The sequence below is a fragment of the Abrus precatorius genome, unplaced genomic scaffold (assembly GCF_003935025.1).
Source record: "Abrus precatorius isolate BTA unplaced genomic scaffold, Abrus_2018 Scaffold8, whole genome shotgun sequence".
NCBI classification, from domain to species: domain Eukaryota; kingdom Viridiplantae; phylum Streptophyta; class Magnoliopsida; order Fabales; family Fabaceae; genus Abrus; species Abrus precatorius.
The window spans coordinates 18,982,388-18,996,757 of record NW_020874428.1 but is presented as its reverse complement, the minus strand read 5'-3'; the positions used below and the strand labels follow the sequence as shown (position 1 = coordinate 18,996,757).

Below are 14,370 nucleotides of genomic sequence, written 5' to 3'. Positions count from 1 at the left end.
GGAAATATTTAATTGATAAAAACATACTTTCTGTTTATTTAAATTAATCTTAAAAATTGATGTTAATATTATCTTATTTTAATATTTATTTATTATTGTACAAAATCTTTTGTAAATCTTCCTAAATAATCTTGATGTAATTTTATGAGTGGAAATTTTATAAAATGTTACTTGATAATGTAAAATTCTATAATTATTATAAAAAAAAATATTATCAGCATCATTTCAATATTAATTTATTTCCCGATTTAGTCAGTATCAATTCTGTGTTTACAAATTTTAAAACCAAATTAGTCGCTTTCAGTCTTAGCTTGATGTCAATTTTTTATAAAAGAAAATCAATAATAAACAAATAGAAATATCAAGTTTATAATTTCATATTGTAATCGTTTTTTATCCATCAGCATCGCAATGCATCTTCGTTGCAAGATGTTTTTTTCGGTGAGTCTTCATTGCAAGATTTGTGGCGCAAAAAAATTGTTCAAAAATAGAAATAGTTTGATAAACTTTTCTTCTTTCATTTAAAAATATTTTGTCTTCACTTATTATTAAATAAAAAAAATCATTTAGATAATTTTATTACATTTATTTAAATTATTATTTAACATATGTAAAAAATTACATGAATGAATTCAAAATAAACTGCACACATACTAAACAGAATATAAGGTGTTCCAAAATAATATACGTTATAGGAAGTCTGTTGTCTGATTCTAGAAACTTTCAAAACAAACGACGATCATGATAAACAAGTACGTTAATATGACGCCGTTTGCTTAGTCCAAAAAGACTTTTACGTTTATTTTAATACTCAATATTTCTTATTTGTTAATATTTATTCAAAATTGTAGAAATTACATGGATTTTTTTATTTTAAAATTAATTTTTATATTTTATAATTTTCAACAAATGTTAATTAATAATAAAAAATATATTATAAAAAGTGTATTGCTATTATTTTTATTCTTTGCTGCTTTAAATCACCGACTAAAAGAGAATAAAAAAATGCAATACATGACCAGAACAGGAATGGGGGAAGTAATTTATTTTAATTAGTTTATATTTATTATTTAATTCAAACAAGCAATAAAGGTTGGATCGAAATTCGAACGTTGTAGTGGGGACCCTTTATGGTCTGTCTTTAACAATAAAATTCGCAGTTTGTGATGAGGAAAAATACGCAAAAGAGTAAAAGTGTCCCCACAAGTGGCATATGCACATGGTGGTGGGGTCACACTTGAATCCTACTCTATTCCTTTGCTGTTATGTTTATATTATGTTGTTGCCTATTAACAGAACACTCACTGACTCAGCTTCGTTAGGACGGTGAATGAACTATGAATCAGTGGATAGTGTTATGAAGGAAAATTTGCATATGAACAAAACAAAACTTAGGTGCAGTATACAAATATTATTAATATTATTTCTTAATTAAAATTTAAATTTCATTTCAATAATATGCATCAATTTATAATATTAATACGATGAGTATATTATTGAAGTAAAACTTTAACTCTAATTAAACAACAATTATAATACTTATATCTATGCACTTAAATTTTTGGCATCTATATATGGTTTTAGTTTGGGAACAGCTTTGTTGTCACGGCCAGGAGGAATATGCTTCACGTTGACGGCTAGAATCATGAAGGGGTGTTGTGTTGGTTAGGCCGTGAAGAGAAGGGACTTTAATTTGAAAAATTTTGAATGTCAAAATAACGATAAACTTTTAATGATATTTGACATTTTCTCATTTCAAATGTTTAATCATTACACTATCATTTTGACATAGGTATCCCACTGGTACTGGAATGGTTGGTACCCCTGCATTATTAAGCTAGTAAATGAATGATGCACGCGCCCACCGCATCTTTAACACCTCAGCTAGAAACCCACATAAGAGTGAATAATTATAATAATAACGTAATAAAATAAACCTACCATGCTTTTATTTACCACTAGAATGGAGGAGTAATGTAGCAGAAATTATGTTAGGGAAGATGTGTCATATTGTTGGCATGGTGCGGTGTGAGATACACCTGAGCATCTATTCAGCATACAATAAGGTGCAAGAGAGATTTGACAAATGTGAACGCGTTTTTATTTAGTGAGTGACATTTTAGGTATACTCTTTATAATTTAAGTATTTTTTTTAAAAATCCGTGTATATGAAAAGAGATAAACATTAAAAAAATGATATATAATGTTATGTGTGGTGACAACTTTTAATTATTCAAATAATATAGTTGTTTTATCTATGTTTAAACTTTGAACTTGGAAGTTCCTAGACAGCAAGCAACAGTGTTCAAATTCATTTGACAGCTGCGTGTGAAAGCTTCATCTGCGAGGGAACAAATAATTGAGAATGAAAAAAAATATGGACGACAAGTTGATTGAAAAATGTTTGAGTAGAGCCAATTGCCATACACATTGCCTGATAGAGACAAACGTCGAATTGTCCCTTTATTGGCTTCATTTATTAGGTGTAATGTGTGTACGTATGGCTAATGTGTGTACGTTGGCCATGATTGTTACTATATATCTATATATATCGTAAAAGAAATTATGTGATTTTACACAAATTTTTAGATAAATTTAATTGTGTATTAAAAAAATTAATTTTAAGCAAGCCCGGGAATTTATTTATTAATTCTTAGGATTTGCAGCCAGAAGCAAACACTAGTGACTAAGTCAGCAGAACACGATCGGCAGAAGATGCAGACATGTAAAGGAGCGGAATTGAGTGGTAGCAAACACATTACGATGTATTTTATGGTCTGAATCACATGGAGCTTTTGCAATGTATAGCTTGTTCCTAATCGGCTAATCTTATCAACACATCATCTTCAACCTATCCAAAAAGGTCATAATGATTCTTTTATTCATAAACTTTGGTAAAAGGTCACTCCGTTCCATAAAGACGACCTTGCCTAATTATATAGCGTTTCTAACTTGTATTTAATTTAACTTGTATATAATAAATTTATATAAAAATCACATAATCTAATGTACTAAAAATCGAATAATAACATTTTTACAAAACACCCATTAGATAAACAGAATTATACATTAACCAACCAGATTCTCCATTTCGTTATACCATTGTAATATCAAATGTAGTTAAATTTATATGACTCAAACAGATCACCAAAACTCAACCACCCTTTCAAAAGTTCGTCTAAAAAATCATTTTCATTGTAGATGGAGAGATCCAACAATCAAAACAATTTATTGTAACCTGCTTCCTTTCTTTTGATGGTTATTCAAACACATCTATACCATTATGGAATAAATATTTCGTCAGTCTAACTCAAGAATACAATTCATCAACGTTACACTCACCAAGAAAAACCTTGATGCTCCGTGGAGAACCACAGTTACCTTCAGCAATTAGTGCTCTGTCATTGGCAGCCATATGAGCAATGATCTTATAAATTATTTCAATCTGCAGAATAAGTAAAAATGTTATTAAATCTATGTGACTGACGGCCCTTAATAAAGTGATTAATAAATCTGTTTGAGGAAATTAATAGAGGGGAGCGGTCGAGCAAATGTATGTACATCTTCTGGGGCATGACAACGGTCAGCTACTTCTTCAAGCGTTAATGGTTCGACAGGCTCCTTGCAGCTGAAAACAAAAACAGACAAATAACAATCAGTGATCGGGCAATGCATTCATAAGGAATTAGGATATGACGTACAAAAAATAAGAATGAATTTCAGATATTGATCCTCTTTTTGTAGCGGCATATAACATCCCCAGCATGGAATCTGAGGCCCAAGAGCGGGAATAATTTCAAGTTACTAGTGATCAGAGGTCCAATAATTCTTATTCCTTGCTATAAGATAAAGACAAATGCATCCTAAGTAGACATAAATGATAGGACCTACTACTGTGCCTTGGGATATATTCTGCTTCTGTAGACCCATGCAAAATTATCCACCTCCGTAACTCATGCTTTCATGAGATCCAGCATTGCCTTATATTTTCGAATATATTTCTCGCTAAGACAGAGAAGCATGATATTTACGAACATAATATAACATACCTTGCTTCATTTAGCACAGCCAATACCCGCTTTTGAAGTGCTAATACTTCTCCTGCGGCTTTCTTACCAGCTTCCACACCTAAATATCAGATTCAGAAGCGGTTAATTATTTGATGACACTAACCAAATAGGACAATTTCATTTGCATTACTCAAGCTTCCAAACCAACCTAGAGCATTGCCATGACAATGTATGGAACAAATTTTAATTAATTACTATGATCCAGAAAATCCTTAAACAGACTAAAGAAATCAAGTGTTTACAGTTTACCAGGTTGGTGATAAGCATTTATGTTAACAAGTGAAGCATATATCCCAACTGCTCGTTCATAAAGTGCAATAAGGGCACCAACTGATCTGGGTGTCACTTCTTGCACAGTCACTGTGATGGATTCACGGTTATTAGCATATAGGGCTGACCTTGTTCCCTGTAAAACTTAACATTTTAGCACTATGCGAACATAACCTTTAACCACAGCCAATTTTAAATAAGATCACCACCAAATGCATTGGGAAAATATACTCGATTAATAGGTCAGACCTGCAGCATACCAAACAGGTAGTCGCCACATGTGACACCTGGTTCAAGCTCCCAATCATGACCAGGTGGTCTATCACGTAGCACCTCAATGAATGTGACAAAAAAATTGTGTACACCATCCCTCAGTTGCTGAATGTAGCTGTTTCAGGTAAAAAATTATTAGACTAGTTCAAACCAAAAACTATGTTGAACAAACTTAAAACTAGAATCAAAACTCACGCGTGCTGATCTGTGCTTCCTTTATTTCCATAGACACTAATTCCTTGATTAACCTGTGGAATCAGAATTAAATATAATATTAACTCATGAAAATTTAAAGTGTTTAAGATTAAACATGGTTACAAATTGTAAGAACATATAGCACAAAAGGTCCACCATTCTAGGATGTCAGTACAAACTAGGACACCATATCAACCGTATCTCAATTGAGTTAACATATCCCAGGTACGATGAAAGCAGGTGAATTCCATCTAAAATTGTTAAATGTGTACTTCCTAATCCTATGACAGGAACAATCAATTACAAAACTATAGTTAATAAGAGTCCATTCAGTTGTTTCTATATACAGGCAGCTGTAAACTGATTAAAAGAAAATTTTCTGGCAATTCATCTGAAAATGCAGGAAACTATGAAAATAATGGTAGTACTAGTAAGATCTGCTACACATATCATATTCACATACCCGATTACCATCCAAGTCAAATTCCTTGCCTAGTGATTCCATGACCAACTGTTGCAAGTACCTACTAAATAATAACAGACCGTCCTTATACGGAAGGATAACCATATCCTGAGGAATAAAAAGGAGGAAATGATCACAATAAGCAATGGTGACATGAAACAGAAGACAGTTGCAAATCATTCATAACATATACGATCCATACCTTTGATCCTACACCATCTGTAGCCCAATACCAACATAATGCCAACAAAGCTGCAGGATTATTCCTTATCTGCATAAAAGTATAGATAAATAAGAGATCTTTTGATTCTTTTTCTTTTTCATTGAGGAGGGAATCAAAATTGAGCAGGCAGCAAAGTAGAAAGAAATGGCCAAAAAGGAGTTGCACTACGTACCTAATTGTCATGCCAGTTACCACAATCAATGACACTATGTTTATAAAGGCAAGGGTTGTCTAAAAATAATTGTTTCCTGCAGACAAAACCAGCTTGCCATGTTCTCATTTTTTATCATACAGGTTTTCCTATTTCCGAATATGAACATTGATGTTCTCAATTTTGCCTCATTCACATATTATTGGACAGTACCATCTAGAGGAGAAAATGATTATTTGCATTGCCACAAAAGCATGTTGTAGGTAATGAGGCATGCTTATTCTAAAACAATCTCACAGTCTCACACTATCGACCTATCACCATGATTTTAAAAAGACACGTTACTTTGAGAACAAAGATTCATAGGACATATCTAAAACACCCTCTTTCTCTAGACTTGTTTGTCAAACTTTGATCAGTGTAAGCTGCAACTGAGCAAGTATACTAGACAGAGAGAATATTTTTTTTGAGAAAATTATTTGCACTAATAATTTGATTTATAATGATTGTTTGAAATTGGTTTGAGACAATTCTTACCTTGTATTTTGATACCTGCCAGGTAGAATCATGCAATCTGACAGGTTAATTTATTTAATTGGTGAAAAAAATTTCAATGATTAAAAATAAATTTATAAAAGAAAATTTAAGAGGAATTTATAGAATTTACTTCATCAGTTTTAGAAATTAGTTTCTATTGACAAATAAAGTTCTTAGGGTAAATTCATTTGTGTTTCAAGACCTTGGGAATATTTAATACTATTATTGCAGAAAAAACTTATCTCCAAGTTGAGAATGGATCCAGAATCGAAGTGAAATGACTAATGTGACTAGTCGTCATTAATGTGACAAATAATTATAATTTTTCATGACAACTAATCACATCATTGTCTTTTTTCAGAATCTTCTTTAAATTTAAACCTTTAATCTCAAATTGTAAGGATCATCTTGATCATTGAATATTAGAAGTTCCAAGGCTTTCTTAAAATTCCACAGTCTTGGCCCTTGATCAATTTTTGGAAGAACCAATCTCCAATTGGGTCATTTTTTCTTTTTCCTATAAAAGCTAAAGGAACACATTTTTTCCCTTTCTCTCTTTAGCAAGCCATGACATCCTCTCACATTTTAGCTATCTCACACTTCAAATTTTCTCTCCCAAGGTCGTTGCACTACCACCCTCCAACACCTTTGTAGCTGTTTCAACATCTTCTCCACACTTAGCCGCCACTTCCACCTTCTTTTTGGCTAGAGCTTGAGAAAGGACTAATATGGAAGAGAAAGGAAGGTAGAATGAGGCAAAAATGGTGGTTAAAAATGAAGTGTGAGATGGCCAAAATGAAGGAGGATGTCACAGCTCGGTAGAGAGAGAAAGGACAAAAAATGTTTCTTTGACTTTTATAGAAAAGAGGAAAATGATCCATTGGTTGAGATCCGTTCTTCCAAAATATATATTAATGGCCAAGATTCAATGTAGAATTTTAAGAAAGCCTTGGAAGTTATAATATCCAAGGCAAAGATTAGATCCTTACAATTTGAGATCAATAATCCAAATTTAAAGAGGATTATAGAAAAAGGTAATAATAAGATTAGTTATCATGAGAAATGATAACTACTGGTCACATCAATGACGACTAATCATATTAGTCATCTGTCAATATAACATGTAAGATACTAATTTATAAAACTAAAGAAATGAATTTAAAAATTTAAATTCTTAAAAATAATCTTATAAATTTACTTTTAATCTCTGAAAAAGTTTTCACCAATTTAAATAAATTTAAATTCCTAGTTCTTGGATCATAACTGACAAGATGTCTATTCAAGCAGTTTTGATGCGTCAGATCAGATTTACAAGATTTTAGCACAACAGTGTTAATTACACAACGTGATCAAACCTTGGTGAGATGTCTATGTTACTTTTCTTCTCAATCTCAACCTTATTTTATTTCACTAATCAAAAATCATTTTTCTTTGGCAGACTTTTATAGCCACTAATCAAGCCCTAAAACCACATTCCATTTCTTGCAACACTTAGTAATCTACCCTCTAAAACCCTTAAGTCCTTAACCAACCATTCTATCCTTGCTTTGACAAAGAAAACCCAATAAATCCTAAAAGCTTTTTCTGTTTGAAGATTGCATTGTTTGTATCAAATAAAGCTAGACCAGTACAAAATATACTCAGGAAGATGTATCAAACTCTACAGTCATCTTGACAGAAAGTAAGAACCTAAAGGAACTGAGAAACATGACATATAGTTTACAAAGTTTCTTGGCAAATGTAACATCATGATTTAGTCTGTATGTGCCATTGCCACATCTGCACTGATCCTCATGAGAATTTAGCTTCATTACTATTGATGCTAAAAATAAGACCTAGTTTAAGTTGAAAAATAACATTTACAGCTTTTCATGGCTAAATTGTCATGATTTATAGGTCTCTAGATTAATACCAATTTTCATTTGAAGTTGGACCAGATTCAGCTGGAAACATTCTACCAGCCTATGTTATATAGCTTAGAATACATATATTCAGATTCCATGCCATTTGCTTAATTAAAAACTTTGGGAGAACTGTCAACTTCCAAAGTATGAGAATTTTTTACTTGTAATGTATTCTCAGTTTCTGTTCAAAAACAAGTGAAAATATGAGAAAGAAATTAGAAAATTTTAAAAATATTAGCGTTACAGAGGTAGCCACTGCAAACACAGCACATAAATTCAGCTTAAAGCAAATTATACATGCCGTGGAATCAGCCTTCACAACCATCATTATTCTTGTTCAATAAGGTTCTTTCTAAATCTCAACCTACTTAAAGCAGCTTATCAATCGATGAACTACTCAGCAACATATCAGATTACAGGATCCTAGAATACCAATGCCTCCTTCCTGCACATCAATAGATTCGAGATGCCAAATTCAAAACCAAAGGAAGGGTGGGCATTAGATCTAACTCTAAAAAGATAGGTGTATGATATACCCTAAACCCCAATGCACTCATGTTAAACTGGAATCAGGATAACAGAATTTTTACTGAGAAGTCCTATGTCAAGCCTGTACCAATGGGGTAACAGACCTGAATCAGGAAAGAATGTAGAATAGCTGTGTAGCTGGATAATTCAAGAAGTCCAGTACCTCTCCCAAATTATCAGATTACAGAAATCCTATCCCCACCCTAGTTACAGCCTCTATTTTATTCACTAGACCCCTTCTGGTTATAATAATTCCCCTCACAGTTAGTAACTGTCACTGTCATTAACTCTCATTGTCCTTATCAGAATTAGTCAGCCTAGTCAGATTACATCTAATAGCCTATATTCCTTTGCTGCACCTTTATTTCTTCTGATATACACTGGTTTTATTGTGGTGCGTTGCTTATCAACACATAATGCATCTTGAGGGCGGATAGTCACAAGGAATGATAAATCAGACATTCATATCAGGAAGATACTATGTGTACAAAATACAAACATTTTATAAGCATCTCATATAAGCATCTCACTTGTTGTTAACTACTTACAGGCCAATTTCCAAATATTTCATACTTGACCACCACATACATGAATTTGGCACATAGAGCATCAATAGTAATTAAACATAAGTTGTTCTTATTATAGTAGAACTCTTTGTAGATTGACTATCATCCTTGCATTGTCATACAGAAAAAACCTTCATCAAAATAAGTACATCACTAGAAGTAATCCTCAAAAATTAAAACATTGGATAGAAAGTTAGGAAACATATGCATACACATTGGATAGAAAGTTAGGAAACATATGCATACCACGGTATTCCTATTTGCCTCATCCATTAATGCTGCACCAGCAAGCATTTCTCTGATGTCAATGCTCTGAATCAAGAAATATTACAATTGAACACAAAACATCAAAGTAATATAGCAATAAATTTACATTCAGGGTTAATTACTTGAAGGGCTGCTGGAAGCAGGCCAACTGCAGACATCTCTGATGTTCTACCTCCCACCCAGTCAAACATGGGAAATCTAGCTAACCAGCCCTCAATTCTTGCAGTGTTATCCAACAATGAATTTTCTTGTGTTATAGCAACACCCTGCATTATACATTAGCAAGTAGACAAATGATCACATAAGTGCAACTGATGTAGGGCCCACATCATTGAGAAATTCACAACAGTGCAAAAAAAAAAATTAATAAAGCATTGCAAATAAGTAAAATTACTATAGATAAATAATCAACAACTATTATATTAAATTAGTATAGAAAGTAATTTCCCAAAATTCAAAGACAACCCCCTCTTTAATGAACAGTGAAAAAAGAAACTTTAAGAGCATGTTTGTTTTCCATTTTAAAAATAGTTTTGTTTTTAAAAATAAAACATAATACAAATTTATATTATATTTTATTTTTAAAAACAAAAAATTGTTTTAAAATGGAAAACAAACATGCTCTAAATAACTCAAGATGCTCAATTATATCTAGACAAGGCAAGAAAATCTATGAAAATAGAAGGCATAGAAGTGATAAAAAAATACTAATGTAACTTGAGATTTAAATGGATCATCATTCAATAATAATAGTTAAACGAAAAGTCTACTAAAATTAAAACCTGGGATTAAACCTGTTTTGGGAAATTCAATCCTGCTTCACGGAAGGCTTTCTGTACTTCTAGTAAGCCATTTCTAGTCTCAGGGGTACCTCCACTCTGAAGATAAATCAAAACATCTTGTTCAACAACATCAACAATATGTCCCACTAACATCATAATTAAACAAAAGAAAACGTATAATCTCCATGCAGACCTTTGAAATTACTATCACAAGTGTCGAAGCTAGCTCAGGACCAAGTTGAGCAATCTGATGATCAATTCCAGCAGGATCCGTGTTGTCAATAAATCTTATCTGTCAAAAGACCAAAACATTACGTGAGGCCCAAATTGGCATTTTATGTTCATGCACAATAGCAATGGCAGGTCAATTATGTTGTAAAGAACCAAACGTCAAAATGGGAGGTAATTAATATATCAAGGAAAGACAATATTAGCACAATTTGGATCTCACATGTCTCAGACCAAACAACACCACCCACCCCAAGTTCTCACAAACCCTTCACAAAAGCAAACAATAATGCACTGCATTATTTGTTTAACCATCACCACCCTAACAAAATTCTTGACAGGTCAAATTATGGAACCACACAAGGTGGTAGGAAGAATGCTAGAACACATTGTAAATTGAATTCCATTCCCACACTTGACAATAAATCCATAAGAAAAATGCTATCAATACACTCTTGTCAACACATTTTTATTATTGGAACTTTCTATTATGTGCTTGTGGGTACACAATAGACAACCCCTTTATTTAATGCTGGTCTTTTTAAAGATTTAGTAGTGCATTCAACAATTTCATATCATACATTAATACACACACAATTAAAAAACTCCATTATCATTAAACGAAACCCATGTCAACCCACTAAATAATATGGGTTCCACTCCCTCATTGGCAGGTCAACATAAATTTTACTCGTTAAAAATGTGTCAGATGCCACTAGTAATCCTTAAAGAAGAAAACCAAGGTGCAGTATCAGTATTATTCTCTAATTAAATTGGAGTTTCGCCAGCATTATTCTCTAATTAAATTATAGTTGTAAAACTTTTAACCATGTGGGTTAACAAGATAAACTCTAGTTTTGATTAAAGAGCAGAAATTTAAATACTACACTTAAGTTTTTATCCTCTATAAAAGACTAAAACCAGAAAAGTGTTCTTCACAGTTCACATAGCACTGAAAGCAGTAGTAGTAGACATTGCAAACAAAATCCAACATTCCCTTCAACAAAAACACCATAATTCCATTGAATTGGATCACCTTGAGTGGAGGATTATCAGGAGCCAATGCCTCCGCAACAAACTGCGGTCCAAGAGCAGAACCTCCAATGCCAACCGAAAGTACCTGAGTAAACCTGCCCTCCGGCGACGACGGAGGCTTAATCTGCCAAATCCCAAACAATCACTAACCAAAAACAGCCAATTCAACTAACATGTTTACACAAAAAAAAAAAAAAAACTTCGACTGCAAAAACTAACCTTACCACTGACGACGTCGTTCGCGAACGTGCAAATGGCGTCGAGCGTGTTATCAATCTGCGCCTTGAGGAACGAGTTCGGCGCACGCTTCGAGTCTCTAAGCCAGTAATGCCCAACCATGCGCCGCTCATCGGGGTTCGAGATAGCACCTTTCTCCAGCTCCTCCATGGCGCGAAACGCCGAGTGAAACCGGGGCTCCATTTCGCGAACGAACTCGTCGCTGAACCCGACCCGACTCACGTCCAGGTACAGTCCTAGATCCTTGTGCTGGTAGAGCCACTCGACGTAGCGTCGCCATAGGGGGCGAGGTTCCTTCTCCAGTCCCGTGTTCACACCTTTAGTGATTGCGGAGAGTTGCGCTGGAGCCTCACGTGCGAGGGAGCGCGTGGGGGCGGGTTTGGGGCGGGTGGTGAATGAGAGGTGTTGCGTGCAACGTCGTATTGGGGAATGGTTTTGGTGTTTGAGAGTTGGGGAGGAAGAGCAAATGCCTGAGATTGAGGCCATGGGAATGGGAAGGGTTAGTTAGTTAAGCTTTGAGCACTTTTTTTAATTTTTTAAATTTTGTATTTTGGAGGGTTTGAATTGAATGTGTTGGAGTGGGTTTGTGTGATGGTTGGTGACTTGGTGTATAGTGAAGAGAGAAATGGGTTATGATTGCTTGGTGGGAATAACTGTATCTTTTGCCTCGCATATTCCTCTTCGTCCCACTGTTCCCTTTTCATAACCAGCAACTTGCATGCTTTTTATTTCAAATAAATTATTTTTTGTGTATAGCTAATTACATGCTATGGAAATATTATTTAATTAAGCAGTTATTTAATAATTTTTAAGGAAATGAAAGTTTAAAGTGAAATTTAAGATTTTTCTTAAAATTAATAAATAATGTTTATTTTAAACAGTGATTAATCTATTTTTTAAAAATGAATTTCACATTTTATAAAAGACAAAATTATAATACACTCAAGATCATTTTTTTACAAATACAAGTCATTATCTTTAGACTTTAGTTAAAGAATTAAAAATAAAAATTATTTTTAATAATTTTAAATATTTTCACTATAAATCTTAATGTTCTTTTAGTATGATTTTCAATGAAGAGTTTTATTTATTGATCCTTTAATTAATATCTTCAAGATATTAACTAATAAGGTCCAATATTTTTCTAAAGAATATTACTTTGAATTATTATTCAGCAATTAAATATTAAATTGCTTTTATGAAAAATACTAATTATTATCAATTTTTTAATTTAATATTAAAATTGTTTTATTATCAATATAATATTTAATAAAAAATAATATTCTAATAAAAAAATTTTAAAGCACATGCTTTAATAACTTTCTATAGGTTTATTTTTGTTTGTTTAGAAACACATATTAATTATAAACTCCTTTAAATAGGTCCAAAATACTGTATTATATTAAAAGAAATAAATAAAAACTTTTAACTCAAAGATATAATAGTCTCTTTTTCCATCTTAAAAATTTATCTTGAATTTTATTGTTATAATTTTAATATATATTTATTAGTAAATTTTGATTTTTAATTCATAAAATATGTAGTATTGTTCAAATCAATCATTTAAAATGAAAATGTTAAGTTTTAGTCTCTAATATTAATAATTATAAATTAATTTAATCTTTGTTGTTAAAAAATATTAAAATTAAATAATATAATGATGATTTGTCAAATTAAATGATAGGTAAAAAGTAATAAAATAATATTATTTTAAGATATTTGATAAGTAGTTCGTTTATGTCTTTAACTTTTAATATTTTTGAATATGTTTTATTTTTTTTTCATGATATTTTCTTTTCCAACCACTGCAACAACGATATTTACCTTTTAATAACTTTGTCAAATCAAACAGGGGAGAATGAGGGTCAAAGATATTTTGGTAAAATGAAAGTAAAGTCAACGATAGGAGTTAATTTGAAGTGGTTAAAAGCAGAAGGGATGACAAAATGATTCATGGTGTGAGGTTTGGGATAAGGAAGGAAATAGGGATGCCAATTCGAGTTTGGCCCATTGAGGGAAGAAAATCCTTCATCATTATTGGGCCTCCACCTCCCTCCCCTTACAACTTTTTCTACAATTTTTGTTATTTTTTTAAATGGGTTGGTGAGTTAGCTCGTAACCCATATTTAAATAAGACAGATTGCATTTTTTTAGCTTACTTTCCAAAACAAGGTAGCCGACTTTTTGGTGGGCCAATAGCACCTTTGACATCTCTAAAAAGAAGAAGATAAATATTTTTTTAGTGACAACGGCATCAACTACAAGAAGGTAGAGGAGATGACCAGAAAAGAATGTCCCATGAAATAAGAGAAAAGATTGTTATTTCTCAAAAATCTCAAAAATGAAAGATGAAAATCAAATTTTAAAATAATATCATCTTGGTCCTTTCATATATCATAAGATGATAAATCATTACTTAGTTATTCAATTTTAATATCTTTAAATAATAAAGACTAATACAACTAATAGTTGTTAATTTTAAGAATTAAAATTTAACATTTATAATACTTATTTTAATTATGTTATATATTAAAACCTTATCCCGATGAAAAAAGCAACTAATCAACCTATCTAGCTAAATTGTGAGCTATCTTTGTTGTACTAAAATTTAATTGTAGGTCAAGCTTTGAGAAATTAATGG

The 14,370-nt window shown here is 32.1% G+C and overlaps 1 protein-coding gene across 1 annotated transcript; it reads right to left on the bottom strand.

Annotated features, from left to right (window-relative positions):
- Nucleotides 1-3,052: 3,052 nt before the first annotated feature.
- Nucleotides 3,053-12,402, bottom strand: LOC113846461 (glucose-6-phosphate isomerase 1, chloroplastic-like). Its single transcript, XM_027474768.1, has 14 exons — nucleotides 11,712-12,402; nucleotides 11,494-11,616; nucleotides 10,423-10,521; nucleotides 10,242-10,325; nucleotides 9,570-9,713; nucleotides 9,427-9,492; nucleotides 5,474-5,542; nucleotides 5,272-5,379; nucleotides 4,809-4,861; nucleotides 4,590-4,728; nucleotides 4,320-4,476; nucleotides 4,050-4,128; nucleotides 3,562-3,628; nucleotides 3,053-3,445 (listed from the first exon to the last, which is right to left on the bottom strand). Exons 1-14 carry the CDS (start codon nucleotides 12,213-12,215, stop codon nucleotides 3,311-3,313), a joined length of 1,827 nt encoding a protein of 608 aa, XP_027330569.1. The 5' UTR covers nucleotides 12,216-12,402; the 3' UTR covers nucleotides 3,053-3,310.
- Between the last annotated feature and the right edge of the window lie 1,968 nt (nucleotides 12,403-14,370).